This window comes from Topomyia yanbarensis, unplaced genomic scaffold, assembly GCF_030247195.1.
Source record: "Topomyia yanbarensis strain Yona2022 unplaced genomic scaffold, ASM3024719v1 HiC_scaffold_4, whole genome shotgun sequence".
NCBI classification, from domain to species: Eukaryota; Metazoa; Arthropoda; class Insecta; order Diptera; family Culicidae; genus Topomyia; species Topomyia yanbarensis.
This window is the reverse complement of record NW_026683602.1, coordinates 1370745-1391141: the sequence shown is the minus strand read 5'-3', so window position 1 is coordinate 1391141 and position 20397 is coordinate 1370745. Positions and strand designations below refer to the sequence as shown.

The 20397-nt window shown below is 39.6% G+C and overlaps 1 protein-coding gene across 3 annotated transcripts in view; it reads right to left on the bottom strand.

Moving 5' to 3' along the window:
- Positions 1 to 20397, bottom strand: part of LOC131695504 (myogenic-determination protein-like) — a 98964-nt gene that overhangs the window by 54677 nt on the left and 23890 nt on the right. The window contains exons 4-5 of one of the 3 annotated variants that reach the window (XM_058984046.1): positions 11427 to 11505; positions 4464 to 5238 (exon numbers count right to left, since the gene is read on the bottom strand). In XM_058984046.1, coding sequence (XP_058840029.1) covers positions 4943 to 5238; positions 11427 to 11505 — 375 coding nt within the window. In that variant the 3' untranslated portion in view covers positions 4464 to 4942. Of the gene's footprint in view, positions 1 to 4463; positions 5239 to 9013; positions 10621 to 11426; positions 11506 to 20397 lie in introns of those variants that run through there. The other 2 variants (XR_009306646.1, XM_058984047.1) reach the window with 2 other exon arrangements.

Below are 20397 nucleotides of genomic sequence, written 5' to 3'. Positions count from 1 at the left end.
CAATGAATATCACATTCAGAATCCCGGCCCGCTGCAATTGGCCTTAAGCAGTGTTTTAGTGGACGTCATCGCCTGTCTGGTCTGCATTTGTTGTGTGTGATTCTGACGGGGAGCCCTTCCGAGAACCTAGCTCTACAGCTCCGTTAGGAAAAGTCTCGAAAAAAAGGGTTTAAAATGCATTAAATGTCGAGAATTAATGTCATCTTGGAAAAAAATAGAACTAGAATATTGATTTTGATTCTTGTATATTGTTGTAATGTATCATGTATATGGTTTTTTTTTGTTCATTTGAATTTACCAGAGATATATAGTGAAAACTTCCAAAAAGGCTCCGACTTTTGCTGTTTTGAAGAGTAATCACACAATAATCATCTATTTTGTGTACCTATAGACGAACTTTGCGCTAAATCGTATTCAAAGTTGGCAGCACCCTCTCAGATTTTAATAAAACTTTCTGTACATGAAAACTTTGTCACAAAAAGCCACTTTGCACATTTTGTTTTTCTAAAAATGATCTAGACTATCCTTTGAAATGGGTCAAACTTATTTTACCATTTTTTTTGCAAATGGCTTTAGTCTAAAAATGACAAATCCTACAAAAAAAATGTTGTGGGAGTGATTTTCACAAAATTAGTGAAATTTTTTAATAAAAATATCGAAATAAAAATTCTTCCCGGACTCTACATTTGTTCCAGAGATCAGAATCCAGAGTCGCAAGTCCTTAACCCAAAATACTGAGGCGAGTCTAGAGTCCAGCATCCAGAGTTTTGTGTCGAGAATGCATAGCGCAGCGATCAGAACCTAGATTTCCAAAGATAGACCTCAGAATCCAGAGCTCGGAGTGCAGAGTTCAGAACCCAGAGTTCAGAATACAGATGCCAGAGCCCAGAGTCCAAAACCTAGAGTCCAGAGCCCAGAAATCAGAGTCTAGAGTTCTTATCCCATAATACTGAGCCAAGAGTCCTCAGCACATAATCCCGAGCCCAGAGCCCCCAACTCAAAATAGTGAGACCGGAGTTTGGAGTCCAGATTCCAGAGCTCAAAGCTCAGAATCCAGAGCTCAGATTCGATAATCCAGAGTTTAGATTTCAAAGCCCAGCGACCAGAACCCAACGTCCCGAGGAGAGAGACCAGAGTCCCGAGTGCAGCGTTCATAGTCCAGAGTCCACAGTTCAGGGTTCACAGTCCAGGATCAATACCCAGAGCCCATAGCTCAGAGACCACAGTCTACAGTCCAGAGTCCACAACACAGAATCTCGAGGCGAGAGCTCAGAATCCAGAGTCAAAAGCACAGACAACAGATTCGGGAGTCCTGGGTCCAGAGCCCAGAGTCCTTAACCCAAATTACTGTGACCAGAGTCCAGAGCTCTGAGAACAAGATTCCAGAGCCCGAAGTACTTAACCCAAAATACTGAGGCAAGGGTTCAGACTCCAGAGCCCAGAACCCAGAATCCAGAGTCCGTGACACGGAATGTTGAGGCGAGAATCCAGAGTCCATCACCCAGTGTGAAGAGTGCAGCATCCAGAGTTCAAAGTCCAGAATCTAGAGCTCAGAGTCCAGAGTTCAGAATCCAGAGTCCTCAATCCAACGTAGTAAGTCCAGTGTCCCGAGTTCAGAGCCCAGAGTCCAAAGCACAGAGCCCAGAGATCAGAATCCAGAGTCCCGAGGAGAGAAATTCGAGGCCAGTATCAAGAGTCCATCATTCAGCGATGAGGGTGAAGAGTCCAGAATCTAGAGTTCAGTGTCCGTAGCCCAGAGACCAGAACCCAGTATCCAGAGTCCCGAGGTGAGAGTCAAGAGTCCAGAATCCAGACCCTGAGTGTAGATTTTAGAGTTCAGAGTCCAGACGTAAGTTTTTATAGTCTAGAGTTCGGATTCCAGAGTCCAGAATAAAGACCTCAGAGACCATAGTTCAAAGTCCAGAGTCCATAGCACAGAATATTGAGGCCAGAACCCGGTGGCCAGAATCAAGCGTGAAGAGTGCAGAGTCCAGAGTTCACAGTGTAGAATCTGGACTGACTGGGTATTTTCGGAATGGTCATGACGAGTAGGTGCCAGAAAGTTATGTCTGACGCCATGTTGAAATCCAAGATGGCGACTTCCGGACGTAATTTATTACGATTACACTTCGGATTGTTTATCGTTGCACAGCACTGTTTAACTTTGATTTATACAATTGATCCATAATGATAATTTTACTAACACTGCGTTTCACAGCTGTTGTTACTAGACTGCATTAAGGCCTTAGTTTAAAATGAATATTGATGCAGGTAATGTACAAATAACAAATAACATTTTTGCATGTATCAGGCAAGTAGCAGTTGGAAAATTGGATTCTGAGATGATTATGACTTTCATTGGTTAGTTTTCGGCAAAAATACACTGGAGAAAAAAACCGGTTGGACAAGAAAAAGTTTTTTTTTCACATAGCTTTTTTCCTTGAATTTTTGACGGTAGATAGGGAACATAATGACCTATCTTGGAACAAAATTTCATCCAAATCAAAGATGGTTTTTTTTGTAAATCACCTCTAAATTTTTAAAATCAATTTTTTTCAGTGTAGGAGTCGATGAAGATTTTTTTCAATATTCAAAATTTTGACTAATTTTGAGAAAATCACTCCTACAACATTTTTTTTGTAGGATTTATCATTTTTAGACTTCAGATTTGAAAAAATGGTAAAATAAGTTTGACCCTTTTCAAAAGATAGTCTAGATCATTTTTGGAAAAAAAACAATGTATGCAAAGTGGCTTTTTGTGACAAAGTCTTCATGTACAGAAAGTTTCATTAAAATCTGAGAGGGCGCTGCCAACATTTGTTCGTGTTGGTGCGAAATTCGTCTATAAGAAGTGATTTTCTTCTTATCTGCACATACAATATTTTTTCCACACTGAGGATCGTCAAATTTATCTCGGCCTGAACGGCTGAGCGTCATATACCATTCGACTAAGCCCGATGAGATCGGAAAATGTCTGTGTGTGGCAAAAAAGTCAACTCGGTTTCTCAGAAATGGCTGGACGAAATTGCACATTTAGTCTCAAATGAAAGGTACAACCTTGCCATCGGCTGCTGTTGAATTTTGTTTCGATTAGCATTCCGGTTCCGAAGTTACGGATTAAAGAGTGCGATCATACAGATATTTTTAATATGAACTGGTATGACCAGAAAATTTTATTTAAAAAAGTAAAATAATGTTGGTGCGAAATGCTCTTAAATGCATGAAACTAGGCGAATTAAAACATCATTTGCAGATACTCTACCACAATCAAACCAATATTTCTGCATCCAGCACACGGGAAAGAATCAACAGTGCGGCCAAACTAAAACAATAACTTGAAAATATTTTGTAATGCAATTTCAGGTATAAGTAATCAATTATTTCAAGTTATCCGACTGATTACCTATTGCAATCTTATTTCCATCTTCGCGTAAAATTCGGCTCGTGACAATGCAATGTTGGATGTAAAACTAGTCGTTACCAGTTGTTAGCCTTCGCATGGCTGTTTCCTGCGAGCAAATTTCTGGAAGCTCTTCTTCTAACAGCTGACGAGGTTCATTAATGTGTATGATGTTTATGCTTGTTTTGATCGTGTAAAAAAGCACAATGATTCATTTTGAAAATAATGCAGCGACGTTGCGATTTTTTTCGGTGCAATTGAACATAAGGCATTGCGTTTCAATCGGATTTTAGATGGGGTGAAATTTGACATGCTCAGTGGCAATAATTGGATTGTTGCGATGAGATTACATCCACAAAATAGATAGTTTATTTTTATTTATGCTGAATATAGAGACATTTCTTTTCTGACAAAGGTAATTATCTATAATATTTTTCATTTTTTCAACTTCATTTAAAAGGTGTTCAAAAATAGTGCGGCCCTCTCCATAAAAAACCCAAAATGGACTAATACCTACCTGTAAGGACTGAAATATTATCACGGTTTCCACGGAGAACAGACATCTGTGTTCGAACAAAAGCATATTATACTAAAAATGTAAAAAATTGAATAAAATATATCCGATAAGAAACAAGCGCCGCTCAACTAGAGGTATAACTAAGTTGACCTACTCTTTCGGAAAAATCCGTACCCTATGCAAAGTGTGTATCTGAGTGTGATTAACGAACACGTTTCTTTGCTGAATGGTGTACGGATGGTTTCGTCGGAGTTGGTCAGCTTTACGCCATTTTCAAATCCCTATCCTGTCAAGTCAGTCGAATATCATTAGCGCACCTGGTAGAGATATTCCAATTACCTTTGAACAGACCGTTAATTTTTACACAACTTTAACACTCGAGATGGACGTCTGTTCTCTGTGGTCTTTCTTACAAAAAAGCCATTGCAAATTATGATTTTTCATGCATTTTGAATATTTTCAAGGTCAAAACGCAGGTACTACATAATACTCAGCATTAGTTGGAGAAAAAAAAACTCATCAAGAGCTTTGAATATATTTTCCGGATTTATCAATAAATCTATACTTACATAAACAAATTTATTAGAAGTTTTAGTTCATTTTTCCAATTAAATGTACAAAAGGCTTAATTACATTCCTATACTACAGCTAGCGAATGATTCGCTATCTACACTAAATATCTAACAGTAATCTACTTACTTTCTAGGTCCTAATTTCCCATAAACCACTTTTTGGCATTTTAATGACTTGAAAGAAACTGCTTTCACAATTGTTTCCTAGCGCCCCGGCCTCGACCCAGCCTACTATAACCACCACCGAATCAGGAATCCGGTATCCCTCTCACCTTGCCAACGGACCAACAGAAAAAAAAGCATTGTTTATTTCCTACGTAGCGAATATTTACAATTAATTAGGGAAAACCTTAAAACGCTGATGCCGCTCAGAACTAGGCACTATATTTGAACTATGGCATTTCGTGGCAAGATTTACTAGTGGTTTTGTTGTTGTTGTTGTTTTGTTTTAGTTCACGGTAGCGAAAGTGTCGTTGCCGTCGTCGTCGTTGTCGCCATTCCCGACGTTGGAGATGCTGATGCCGACGACAAAGAGGACGACGACGAGGGAGCTGCTGGTGGTGGCGGTGGCGAGGACAACGAGAAGGAGATTTGATGCAATGCTCCACCACCACCACCACCACCACTCGGAGGAGCTGATACCGCTGCTGCCGCAGCCGCCGCCGTTGTCACGTTGGTTATGCTTTGAACGATCAGATTTAGGCAATCCAAGCTAGAGCCGTTGGCCGCTGCGCTCGCTGGTGTGTGGCCTATGGGAAAGAACGACAAGGAATAACGAACGGAAGGCAAGAAATAAGAATGGATTGGTTGTTGACTACTGATCGCGGATTCCCGCGGGTTGCAGACGTTTCGCGCACCGGTACCTCACTGACTGGCGGATTCGGTTGGCAGTAGTGCAGTTCCGACGGTTGTGTGTTATTGTTCTATATTCCGACCGGCCGAGCATGTTGGAAGGTTAGTGGTTTATTTTTGTCATGCGTAGCAAACCATGCGGTATGACTTTGATGGGGCTCGTAAAGGATGATGAGGATGGACGGATTTATTAATAGGAAACATTAGGGATGAAGGGAAGGGTTTTTATTTTTATTTTGTAGTGGCTTACAGGGCAATTAGAAACATGTTTCTAATGCTAATTTTATTGAAAGGGATCTCCACAAGATCCATCATAAGTTATTCGTAGCATAATAATCAGAACGAGATGGGTTTCTAGAATGTTCAATCTGTAAGTCATAGATTTGCATTTCAACTTCGTCTCATCAGTAACTAGCAGAACGGGCTTGGCCACCACACTAGCCAAGCCAATGAGTTGCACTTTGCTTTAATACTCCTCAATACTACACTTCTTCATCTATAGAGATGCTATCCAGCTTTTTACTTTCCATAATGGTGTCTTACATTGTTCGTAATACGCAAATATGCCTTATTTTGACAATAGTTCTTTATGTCAGCTTGACAGTAATGGTTTTAATTTAATTTAATTTATTTATTGTCGTCAAACAAGAGTAGACCGTTTTGTTACAACGATAAAATATAGTATACACTTAAAACATAAAATACTAATAACTAAACTAAACACTATCTGGTTTACATAGCACTACTTTAGGATGTTCTTTATAAGCGAATAGAATTGAAATATTTTTTTAATTTGCTTTTTGTCATTGTTAAGTCAATAGCTTCGCAGTGCTTGTTGTAAGTTGCCATCATCTGATTTAATGGTCCAAACTTGGCATAATTTGTACGATAATTGTTTGTTATAAATGTATTTCGGATTCGTAACTGCCGGGAAGGTACATAAAAATTAAGTTTAGATAGAAGTTCGACTGAATCAATACGACACGAAATTATATCGTTTAGAAATGAAACCATTGCATATTCTCGGCGCTCTTTTAGTGTTTGGATGTTAATGAGCATACAGCGAGCTTTATAAGATGGGAGAGGAAATCGTGTCCAACCTATTTTGCGAAGTGCAAACAATAAAAATTGCCTTTGTACTGATTCTATTCTTTCTTCATGTGTGATTGAGAAAGGTGACCAAACTATGCTACAATATTCCAGTATTGACCTTACATACGAGATGTATAATGTTTTAATTGTATATGGATCATTAAAATTGTAACTAAAACGCTTTATAAATCCAAGCATGTTATTTGCTCTATTGATGATTGTGTTGTAATGGTCAATGAATGTTAATTTTGAATCTAGAATGACTCCCAAATCTTTAACTCTTTCGCACTTTTGTACCACTTGATTTCCTAGAGTGATTGAAATGTCAGGTGTATTTCGTTTCCTACTAAAAGTTATTGCATTACATTTTTTTACGTTTAGTTGCAGAAGGCTTTTGTTACACCAGAGGTAAAACATATGTATTTCTTTCTGTAATATCTTTATGTCTTGTTCGTTCCTAATTTCTAAAAAGAGCTTCATGTCGTCGGCATAGATAAGAACTTTTATGTTTTTGAGAATGTATGATATGTCGTTTACGAATAAAATGAACAAAAGAGGGCCTAGATGGGAGCCTTGAGGAACTCCTGATGTGACTTGAATGGGATTCGATTTCTTCCCTTTAAATCTAACTATTTGTTGACGGTTAGTTAAATATGATTCGAGCCATTTGAGAAGACCTGATTCAATTCCTAATTTTTTCAGTTTGAATAATAGCAAGGGTATGTCGATACGATCAAATGCCTTGTTAAAGTCCGTGTAAAGAGCTTCAGTGTAGTTTCCATTCTCCATTGCAATCAATGAGTAGTTAACGAATTCTAGTAAATTTGTATTAGTTGAACGTCCTTTGAAGAACCCATGCTGCATGTTAGTAATTCTGTTTTTGATTTGATTGAATAGTTTTTCGTTAACGATTGCTTCAAAGAGTTTAGGCATACATGACATAATGGCAATTCCACGGTAGTTACATATGTCAGATTTTTTGCCACTTTTAAAAATGGGTACCAGGTACGAGCTTTTCCATAAATTGGGGAAAATGCCAGATTCAAGCGACATGTTAAAAAGCCAAAACAGAGGAGCTGTGAGTTCCAACGCTAAGTTCTTCATAAATACGGGTGGGATCCCGTCAGGTCCAGAACCTTTGGAGGCATCTAGTTTGTTTAGAGCCTCCGTAATATCTTGCACACTGATATGATTGACGCCAATGTCTGTGGTGAATTCTGGGAAGAAACCGAAATATTCGCGATCACGATCTTCTTCAGAAAATGTGGTATAGATGTCTTGAAAGAAGGTTGCGAAAAGATTGCAGATTTGTTCCGCGTTGACACCGACATTTTCTTTAAGTTTCATTTTTGAAAGGAAGTTTTCCGATTTTAAATTATTTTTAACATGATTAAAGAAATTTTTTGGGCAAGATTTTATTTGAAGTTCGGTTTTTGAGTTATACTCTTCAAATGCTATTTTAATGGATAGGTTTAGTTGATCGCAAATGTCCAAATAGTTAAATAAGTTCCTTTCATTTCTGATTTTTTTATACTTTTTGTGGGCCTTTTGTTTACGATTTTTTAAATTTTTAATTTGCTCGTTATACCAAACTGGATATTTTGTGTTGCCTTGTCGCCTAATTTTTTTCAGTGGTACTTGTTCAACTATTATATCAAACAATTTTGTGTAAAAGACGTCTACTGAATTTTCGATACTTGTTTCATTTCTAAACAACGTTTGCCAATCTATACTGCTTAGTCTTTGTTTTATGTTGTCAAAATTTGCCAATTGAAATTGAAAGGCCTCTTCGTACTCGCAGTCATCGGGTCTTTTGTTATCATGTACAAATACAGAAAACTCTATTGCTGTATGAAACGCTTCATTTTTCCATAGTGGAGTTAATGATTCGGTGACACAGAAGTCTTCAAGAATGTTTGTGAATAATAAATCTAAATAACAGTTTTGCTGATTTCTAACATGATTAATTTGGTTAAGTCCTAAACTTGCAGTTTTGTCAAATATGGCCTGCAGAGTTTCGTTATCCCCAACGACTGGAAGTAGAATGCTTTCATTTTCAGTGTCTGGAAAGAAGTCAATGCTTCGTTGATTGAAGTCACCATAAATATGAACTTTTACCTCTGGGGGGAGCTTGGTTATAATGTCTTCGGCAATAAGAAAAAACTTTTCAAATGTATCTTTGCGGGCATTATTTGGGGGGAAGTACACAGAGGCAAATATATGTGTTTCACCTGCCAGATGGGTTTTAACCCACACATGCTCAAATTCTTTAAATTTCCTTGTAGTAATGATTTCTGCATTAAATTTTGATGTAATTGCTATTAGAACTCCCCCTCCTGACTTCTTTTCAGACATATGAATGTCTCGGTCAGCTCTAAACACATTGTAGCTGTTCCCGAAAACTTCTTCACTTCTAACACTTTCGTCCCAACTAGTTTCTGTAGCCAAAATAATTGTATAGGAGCTACTTAAAATATTCTTGTGAATTTCATTCATTTTCGATGCACTTTTCATTCTATTAAAATTTTGACAGTAAATTAAAATTTCTACTGACGACTCTACTTGAGGAATCGAGATTACCTCTTTTTGTTGTCGTTCAAATGGCGTCGAATCTTGGCAAACTGCTGTGTCCTCGTCATTTCCTTCTTCTAGGGAATGCGTCAATGTCGTCGAAAACACGAATGTTGAGAATGGCACGCCTTACACAAAACTGTTGACAAGCGCTCCGATGTTGGGTGCATTTGCATCGTCGACCGTGGTAAATCATCCACTGGATAGGGATTCAATGTCGGTCCTCTTTGAAACTGAATTGTTGGCCTATAGTTCGTGGGGGGTCCTGAGAAATGATCTTTTGCAGCCGCAAGAAGCACTCTATCCGGTGGCAGGAAACTATTGTTGTAGTGACTACTCGTATGGTTTTTGTTATAGTGGGTGTTGCCGGCCCTAAATGTGATTCTGCCATTAGTATTATTCGTATGGTTACTATTAACTGGCTGTCGTGAGTGGCGCGCTGCTTGCTCTTGATCAGGTCGAGGAAAATTTGTGGTGCTTTTGTTTTTTTCATTAACGTTATTATTATTATTTCGCCTCGATCTTTTTTTACGTCTTCTAGCCTTTTCGGCCTGTTTTTGCTGGTTCAGGTTTCTTAATTTGCGTGCATCGTAATCGCTCCAGTCTGCTTTCCATACTTTCCTTGTACCCAAAAAGCGCCAACCTGAGTTATCGATATTTTTGTCGTTATTTAATTCGGCTTCCAAACTGGGGCTTGAATCAAGCGATGATGTAGCGTTTTGACTTGCCGTTATGTTTGATGAAAGCGCCTTAAGTTCGTCGAGGATATCAATAGTTAGCGCAGAATTTGTGAAGTTTTGACTGGTGGATATGTTCGCTGACAGAGACTTAAGCTCGTCTAGAATATCAATCCCCAGCGTCGGGTTTGACGTCATAGTAATACTAGCCGCTGTGTCCAGAGACAGTTGATTAAGCTGGTTTATTTCATCATTCATGGTGCGCAGTTCAGCTGATAGCTCTGACGTTACCGTTTTCAGCGTGCTATAGACATTATTTTTCGTTGTCGTCATTGCTGTATCGAATAGCGAGGTAATGTGATTTTTAATGGCAACAACACTTCCAGTCAAACTGCTGTTTTTGTTTATTGCTATCAATTCCTGTTTTATTGTTGTAAGCAAAATTTCTAGGCCATCGATCGCTTCGTGAACTATGTTAGGCTTCTCCAGTTGAAACGCGAGCCGGTGCATTACTTCCGTATTGGCTTGCAGTTGTGATTCCAGAAGTTGTTGTTGTTCAATAAGCCCTTTGAACTCAATCTTGGCCTGCATCAGTTCTTGACATGATTCACAGCACGGTAATAGATACGAGTTGATGTCCACCCTCTTGTCCTTCTTCCGCAGTGATCCCCTCGGAACAGTCACTCCAATGCAAGCGGCGTGGAATTTTCTTGGGCAACCTATACACGTCCACATAACTGTATCGGCGGAAGTGTCGAAAGTGCAAATTTCGCAACTCATTATGATTGATGTACACACACGAAAAGCTGAATTAATAAAAAACTAAATGAAATATCGCGCACGGCACCTGGATCGAACGATAAAAGCGTGCGAACTTGACGACGACTTGTTGTGTGTCGGGCATTAATTGCACAAACGTCCAACACATAATGTAGGTTGGATTTCTCTCACTGAGAGAATGGCGTAAACAACGATTGTCAAAGCGAGAAATATCGACATATTACGAACAGGACGATTTTCGCCACCATTATAGCATGCAGACAGTTGTATAAGTTTTCGAAAACCATCACAAGAAACTTCGCAAAAGTCAATAATCTTTACTCTTTCATATGCTATCGAATTCTCGAGAACTTCATAATCATACCACACTGTCCTGTAATGATCTAAAGTGCAACAAAGTGTACAAACCCATATCGTAAGGAGTACACACTACCCGCGGGGCCTAGCACCAACCAGAGATATAAATCAAAGCACGGATGAATTCATAATTTTCTAATTTGGAACAAAATCAACTCGTCTGACGTTTTTGTTTCTCCTTCGCACTGTCGACAAGGAGGCCACACACCGCCGCCCAGGTTGCTTAGATCGGATCATTTGATTTCACCTATATGGGAGCTAGCTATGTATGTATGTATGTACGTATGTATGTGCCGGGTGGGCAGTCCGAGACGGGTTTTCGTCAGCGCGAAAAGTACGCACTCACCGTCGTCTGTTGGCACATCATTAACCAACGATCCAAAACGATAGGATCAGGAAATGAGCGTTTTTCGCGATTTACCGACAGTTAGTCAGTCGGTAAGACAGGAGGGCATTTAAATGATGCGAAATGTCAAGAATCAGCACGCGTGGCCTACTATAAACTACACACATGCACACACCTATTTATTATATTCTGAAGGTCTAGGGAGAAGATGTTAATGGGTTTGTTAACTGCCGGCAAACACTTATGTAGAACTACCACCTACCTGTGATTGGGGAGTAGCGATCGCTGTCCTTGCTGAGTTGGTGTAACCGTTCGCGCAGGTAACTGTTGGAGCAGCAATTCTGTCAGGAAGCGAAGTAAAATGGGAAATATTTCAGTGATCATTCAACCGTGATTGGTTATGGTTGGAAATGTTACACACACTTGTATTCCTAGCCCTTCTTCATATACACGCATTGTTAACGACTCTGTACGGAAAATAATCGTAACCCCTTTGCAACAAAATACCTATTTTAAAACGCCTTCTCGGGTGAAACCCTTGTGTTCTCGAGCTTGGAAAAGTTTCGGACGGGGGGAAAACCTCTTTTCGAGAATGAGATGCGCGCACCGTCGTTTTTACGGCACTTCTATATATCGTCAATTAAAAAGATGACATTCGGTAATAAAATGAGATGAAGTCGTAACTTTTGAGAATTTTGTTTTTTCTTGGTTTTTTCGCTAGCCAAGATGAAGCGGTGAAGGGAAGGGAACAGGGAGAACAACACACCAGCTATAGGTGCAATGGGTCTATTTTTAGTGAGACGACAAAATGTAATCGTGTATCTATATCTAGACGGACTCTGGCGGGTTGTTGGTGGTACGGCGAGAGGATTAATTTTCCGTGAATGCGACTCGTTTTGGTTTGTTTTAAAATATAGGTTTACTGAGAAGGGATCTACTCACAGATAAATACACGAGAAATGAAAACGAAGAAATTTCGCAGGGGCTACGTCGTATTGATCGGACCCTGATAAAGCCTACTGAGGTTTCTCGTCAAGATGTACATTTAGTCGAAACGCGTATTATTAAGAAAAACAACAAAAATATGCTTTCAAATGATTTTTTTACACAGTTTTTTGCGTGTCTTTTACACGTTTTTCCCAATTAGTACAGTTTTTTGCGCGACTTTAGCAATTAACGCGGTTTTTCTGCACAGATTTCGGAAATATTGGAAAGACAGTCTTGAAGATTCCTTTTACCCCGTATTTCAACCAGGTGGGCCTTTTCGAAACAGGACTAACGAGTAGACACCAAATGTTGATGTCTGACGCCATTTTGAACACCAAGATGACAACTTTCGGTTTAATACTATTCTCTATAACCACATCAAGGTTTGAATTTATGAAGTAGCAATGATGAACATATGCCGGATATTGCAAATTGGACTCAAGCATTGATCTCTATCATGAACTTATCAAACCCACTCTGAAAATATCCACATTGATTGGGTTTTACAGTATTACGCCAAACAGGAAGTCGCCATCTTGAATATGAAAATGGTCTCAGATATCAATATTTCACGTCCACTCGTCAAGCCTGTTCTAAAAACACCCAAATAGAGTGGGTTTTAGAGAATTCCTCCAAACCGGAAGTCGCCATCTTGGTTTTCAAAACGACGTCAGACATCGATGTTTGGCGTCTACTCGTCAAGCCCATTCCAAAGATACCCATACCGATTTGGTTAGATTTCCGCTAAGCCGGAAGTCGTAGACTTGGTTTTCAAAACGGCTTCAGACATCAACATTTGGCGTCTACTCGTTAGGCTTGTTCCGAAAACACCCATATTGGTGAATCACGGGTCAAAAGAAATCTTCACATCTTTCCCACTTTTCCAAAAATCTTCCAAGGACTGGGAATATTTTTCGAAAAATCATGTTAACTGTAACATCTGAAATCATCACTTTTCCTAAGTCTTTTGCTTTAAACGTTATGCGTTTTTTGCACGGTTTTTGGAATTAACACAGATTCTGATATCAACGCGTTTTTTTTGCACGGTGGATATCCCCCTTTTAAAAAAAAACTTTAGTGTATTATGATGTTCATAACATTGATGCATTGATACGTCACTCGTACGAGTTGGTGGATTGGGTATTGTCTCTACTGCCCATTTAGTCTGAGAACACAGAGATTGATTTTCTCACTATCACACCTTTAGCTTCCTAGAAGTCGACAAACTCAGTACGTTGGAAAGGTGGCCCATTATTGCTAAATAAAATCAATGGGAGTCCCTAGTTTAAATAAGCTAAATCGCGCTAAAAATACACATGGCGTTACATTCCAATGTTTGGTTGGGTCACTGTGATTGTTCTCTTGGACATTTTTAGTTTGTTTTTGTCAATAATTTGTTTTGTATTATATCAACTAAAAGACCGGACAGTTAAACGCTGTTCATGCTTTTAGGATCTTAGTCACAATTTTCGTATTTTTGTATTCACGTTGTCGTGATATTTTATTTATGAGTGTGAGTAGTGTGTTTATGATTTCAAGATCTTAGTTACGTTTTCGTAATCCTATTCATGTATGAATAGTGGTCAATGTTCATGATTCCGGGATCTTATTGTCGATTTTCGTAAATTGTATGCACGTTACCGTGATATTCTATCCATGACCTCACTTTCGAATTTGACACGTGGAGAAATGTGACTCATGTTCATGATATCTGCAGTTTTATCATCATACCCGTGATTTGTCTTCGCCTTATCGTGGTATGTAATTTTTTGGTTACTATCGGATTTTTTACTAGGAATAACTTGACAAAATGAACTGGATCATAAAAGTGTAACTGATTCGTGGTAGCTTGTTTTGTGATCTATATCACGAACACCTTTTGTGATATAGATAATGTGTTTTTGGCACTCGGCGTAATTTTTGTTTTCTGTCCGGACATCACACTGTACCTCATCAAATGATTAACGCACACTTAAAAATATTTACATCTCTCAAGATGCACATAAAAGGAGCGTTCAAAATTCACTTGAATTCACGTTCAAGAACATGTAAAAAAGCACTTTGTTCACAATTCTCCATCTCCATTCAACCGAGTTCTACATCAAAAGATACACAATATTTTATTTCACATGTTAAAACATGTAAAATTCCATTATTAGACAGCAAAATACGTCGCAATGTTGTTTACGTCAAATGTAATTTTCATTTTTTCTAAGTGTGGTTAGAGATCCTAATGGATCTGCTGCTCGCACCTATTATTTGTCTATAGCAACTGAACATAACTACAGTGAAGATCCGATTTTATCAGGTTTTTGACCCGATTTTGTCAGCCTCATATGAATATATGTTTGATGGGCAATAATTTGCAACATTTGAAAAAACAATTATTTTTTAAATTTTGCAATGGAAGAACCCCGTAAGGAAAAGTTATATTAAATAATCAGAAAGGGTTATGAGAATAGCTCAAGGGACTAAAGAAATATATTCTAGCAGCTTCAATTTAATGAAAAGATAGAAAAAATATGTCCTGATTTTGTCAAATTTTCCATTTTGTCACCCAAAACCACGATGAGGTGCTCATGAAAACGAGTCTCCACTTGAAAAAAAGTTCCTAACTTTTAAAAAAGTTTACGTGAAACTTTCATGCAGAGTGGCATGAAACTCAAAATGATTAGAGATATGTTCTAAACATCACAAGCACTCAAGATAGATCGCCAATCATGTACCCAGAATCACGAGTCAGTTCACGAATGCATGAATAATATTTTATGATTTTTATAAACTACTTCACGGCACGCATGCCGTAACTATTATTGTAGGAATCATGTGCCAGTTCAGGTTTCCATGAGTAATGAGACTGGTGAGTTGTGACTTATATACTTCTGTATCGATTTTGTTGGCTATTTTTCGGCAAATTTGAGACTAAGAGAAACGAAAGCAATGAAATTGAAAGACGGATAGGTATTCTAGAGCGAATCAGTTATAAACTTAGAACGGAAAACTAGAACTAGGCAGGCTCATATGGGCATGATCGAAAGGAAATGTGAAGAATTCTTTGCCTTATGCAGAGTAGGAGTTGGGCGTTGCACCCCCCGTTGCACTTATATACTTGTAATCATGGATCAGTTCACATGAATAATGCTTTATGATTTTGTGAACTATTACACGAGCACAGCTCAACATATTAGTCACGAATCGTGACTAATATTAGGAATCATGAACTAGTTCACGACGATTGAAAGTATGCATGAGTAATATTCCGAGTTCCGTGAAATAATTGACGAGAAAATATGGTAAGACTTTATGAACTAATTTAAAACCACGAAAAGCAAGATCATGTTTAAGATGTAATGAATCATGAATCAGTTTTTTGCTAAGCAAAAATTCTTCAATATAATCTTTATTGGGTTTGAAATATTAAATGCTCCACTGTGCGGTAGTGCAAATTGTTTGGAAGAAACAATTAAAGGCATTTGACCATACAGAAAGGTGGAATAGCATTGTATAAGGTCTGCAAAATTCTCAGAATTCCTATGTCCACAATTCGATACCGAATGAGCGGTAACTAGCAGTAGTACCCCTGTTCTCTCGTTGCAAACCCCATACTTCAACAAGTCCTCGCGCGTCAGATCCGATTTGACGACTTCATCTATTTCCACTGTCTTTGCAGGTACGTAGACGCCAAATTGCTGCGTGTAACGCTCGCTACAAGCAAGCCTGCTGGATGCCATTCAAGTATTCACGACAACTTTCACTTTGTATGCTCGCCTCTTTCTTACTTGAATCACAGCCGAATAAAGCTTAGTCAAGTTCCGTGCGACGATGAGTATATTCATATTGGATCCGAAAGTAAATCGCCCAAGGCCCGGCAGTGGACTGTAGCGGGTATTGCTTAATGCGAATAATCTTTGGCTTATTCGCATCAGGCTGTTTCATCGCACATCATGCCTGCATGCAAATAACCAATTATGTAAAGCGACTATAATGTTGCTACTGGTTGCCACATTAGGCTCAACGCGACAGTTGTTTATAACGAACAATGGAAATAAATATTGATACATGTTTATGCAGTTGGTTCACCTATTTGTGAACGATATCCGACCGAAATAGAGATCAAAATAACTAGCTGTATCTGAATACTTTGTCCTAAAGGATGTTACGATCAAAAATTGGTCGAACAAGAATGTACTTAAAGCGGCCAAACTTTTTACCAAAAATTCAAATCATATTTCTTTTGCAAGTTCAATTCATACAGAATAAAGAAAAAAATATTCACTATAGCTGCCTTTTTAACGAATACGAATTTCCAGGCCTTTCTTTTGAGTCCTTCCACCAAGTTCTGCACAACCTCCTTGATCACTTTCCTCGTCTCAGAACGCCAATTTGCCTTGAACTGCATCTTGCTGTCAACTGTCTTTCGCGTCTTCTTGAGGTTCCGCTTAAAGATTGTCCAATATTTTTCTAATGAGTGCAGCTCCGGCGTGTTGGAAGGATTCATGTCCTTTGGCACCACCTGGACGTTGTTCGCGCCGTTCCAATCCATGACTCTTTTCCGTAATTGTCAAGATGCCAAATCGGACCAAAACAGAACGGAACAATTGTATTGCTTGGGGAAAAGCTACAGACGGAAACTCCTGCGCATAAATTGCGCGGTTGGTGGTCCCGGTTGCAATATAAATTACGCTCTTCAAGCCACAGGAACAGATGTCCTGCCACACGAGGTATTTTTTGCGAACTTCGACAGCTTAATATGTTTTAAAATCTCTGCCGCCTTTCCTCTTCCAGTGGACGCATAATATTCCGGACTAGACTGCTGCTTAAGGTCTGCCTTGTCATAGGTTTCTTCGCCTTCGTCAACATCTTCATATACAGCTCGCGATCGTCATATGGTCCACTTTTTTGCTTATCGTCACGATTTGAAGCCAACATCTTCCTGTAAGTCGATGCACGGTTGTAGACAACACTCCCTGCTTGCTTGAGACATCTTGGACGGAGAGGTTGGAGTTCCGCTTGAAACAGCTTGCCACTCTTCTCGTCGGTTTTGAAGCGTCCGGCTTTCGATTTTTCCCCAATCCAGTCTTCTTGGCTGCCGACAAACGAACTCCAAATACTTTTTATTTACGTTAGGCAGGATACTATACACATACAACTTTAAAGTGAGGGGTGCGCAGGTTTTTTAATGCGCTATGAAAAAAATGCGTTAAACCAACTTCAAGGACACTTTGATCGTAACAACCTTTAATGGGTCCATACCGAAAATGAAGGCGTAGTCCTACGTCAAAAAAAACAACAGAGACAAAGTTTTGTATAACATTCGAAATGTTGCCACAAAATTCCACGGCATACGCTATCTAAAGGCGGTTCGTAAACCGTATACATTCAGATATCTGACGTTTAAAATACGCACACTGAGATCTCGCATTTTTATACTACCGCCCTGCCCATCAGGCCCAGAAGCGGCCTTTTTGCCTCCCAATTCGCCGTGTAAAAGTTTTGTTTGCCTCCCAATTTAAACGACAAAGCGGCACAATATCAACTCAGTTGGATAATTTCAGATCAGTAATTTCTACCTAATACTACTAGATCAAACGGTCCAAAAGTACACTGCGATATATCGTAGCAGGGAGTGCTGCCAGTGCCACTATCACCGGCTGCACCAGTAATGAAGAGTGACATCTATTCCGTTTTTATTAGCTTGTCTCGTACAGCATTAGTACCGTCTCACATATGGGAAGTCGGCGGTCGTAGTGATTTGTTGCGTTTATTTTTGGAATCCCAAAAGAAAATCATGATTCTACAGAAGTGATCGCTGCAACACTGAATACCACCGAAATTCAGGTTAACACGTTTAACCTCTTGCTTCCGGAAAATATTTGGGAGCCGAAAAAAAATCAGATAATTATGTGTATGGGTCCCGCGAGATGTGTACATCGAAACATCATTTAAAAACATTTTGCATAAATATTTTTGAAAAGGGGCAATAAACATTCTGTCAAAACCCACTTTCCTAATAAACCATTACTCGTCGATTATAGATTACAGCTTGACAAAGGAAAAAACTTGTCTCTTTCATAAAACGTTAATATCCGTTCCCAGTGAGTTACGATTTATCTGGAATTTTCTCTCGAAGTGAATTTTGATAGCATACTTATTGACACTTTTCAAAAAACACGCGGGAATTCATCCCTGAATCCTGATGATAGACAAAATGATTCCTTCATAATCGCAGTAAGCGGTGCAAACAACCGTCGCTAGAAGTGACAAACCAACGCTAGACGCGTTACTTCAAAATAGCATCAGTTCGATAATACGCAGATTCAGTTAAGAAATTATTATGAAGCAGCATTAATTGGCTTATTGACCCTTTTCAAAAAACACGCGTGAAATGTTGCTTCATAATAAGTTCTTAATTGAATCTGCGTATTATCGAACTGATGCTAGTTTACCTGGCCATTTCTGAAGTAAAGTAGTTCCGATTATACTGAAATAGTTCGGCTTTCCCTTGTTTTTTCCTCTTGCTTAATAAAATGTTACAATACTCGGTACAGTTTATTGAGTAATTGTTCAAACACCGCAGGATGAAAATCGCTTGACAATCTCGCATGTTCGGAATGTGCATCCTGTCGCATCGAATTTCCCGTTCGCAGGTTAGTACAAAACACACACACACGAAAGTTCAAAGCATTTAACTGTCCTGTCTGTGGTACGAGTTGATCGGCTAGTGGTGGAATCTCAGAACAGCTCTGTGGTGTCCAATTAGGTGCTCCGAGGCCATGCTCCCGATGCGCACGCAGCTCGGAACGCAGAACTAATAAGTAAGTGCTAATTGCATTAAACACCACGGGACTTGATGTCACAGTGCAGTGGCAAGAGTGGGAGGAGCGGTGTCAGAGTGTAGTACTCATTGCACAATTTCTTCGCAAGTTTTATGATCCTTTCAACACGTCGGTCTCTCCCGAAGGCAGAGTTCATCAACAGAAAGGCAGCACCAGAGAGAGAAAAAGAGGGATTGCGTGGAAGTTCAAAGCAAAAATCTCTGTGAATGGAGGCCGGCGAGTGCACCCGCAGTATAGCGCTACACTGCGTTTGATTAATTAGGAAATTAGAACTACACTGAATGCAATTAATTAGAGGGAAGTTTTTGGTACTCTGCAACTAGTGTGTCGGCGGCGCGGCGTTTTCATGTCTTTGAACTGGGGCGCAACCGTAAACCACCGCGTGGTCGGTCTGTCACTCTCCATCGTCTCCTCATCCGTGACGCCATTGCTGTCGTTGGAAAGCAGAAGGCGTCCAAGTACAGATCTGTTCTGTCCTGTCCTGTCCTGTCCGGAGAAGTTGCTATGCTGTCGAAAATTCGCCGTCTTCATTAGGTGAGTTTCTTTTCGTGAACAGAGTGTAAGCCCTCTTAATCGGTTTTTAATTAAAACGCTTTAGCTTGAAACGAGGAAGCGATGTGCGCGCCTACTGCGTTATGTATGTCCTGTCGTAAATGTTTTGACAGTTATGTATTACACGGAACCGTGCTACAACGCTTATCGCCCAATTTCTCACCCGGGATTGATTGATCCCCTGGGAGGTGAACAACTGCTACAAACAAGCCACTCGTTACTCGAAATCAAACGAGGAGAGATTACAATTTCAGAGCTCGTCTTTTTCAACACGCACATGCAGAACATGTGTGCAATTAGCCAAGTTCTTATGCAATCAAGAATTGAAACGGAGTTTAGATCCGATCTCGCAGTGAATGCCGTAAAACTTCCGTCACCGGATAAACGTTCATTTTCAAATTTTCGGCACACTGTCCCTAAATCCAGTCCCCCAGATGCAGCCGCAGCCGCCGCCAACTGCGGAGAGTAGCTCTTGCAAAATTTATTGAGACATGCAATTAAAATTCATTAAACAGCGTGTACTTGCAAATGTTGTACGACTTTCGGTGCGCGGTCGTCTGTCTCGCCGCCGCCGCTGCCGCTGCTGTCCCCCATGGTGGTAGCTTGATTCCAAAATTAAACCTTTGCCGTTCTGGCCGCTGCCTATCTTCGCAATCACACCGGTGTAATGATGGCATGCGAGAAACGGAGGAATCGGAGCGCGTTTAATTTCGTTGTAATTTTGAGCACATTTTGACATTTTTCTGGACGGCAGTCAATTTTCGGCTCGCCCCCACTCGACTTCGGATTGCGGTTGCGCCACTTTGAAATGGTCAGCTCAATTTTGTAGCGCTTCCGACAGGGTGGTGGTTCGTTCTA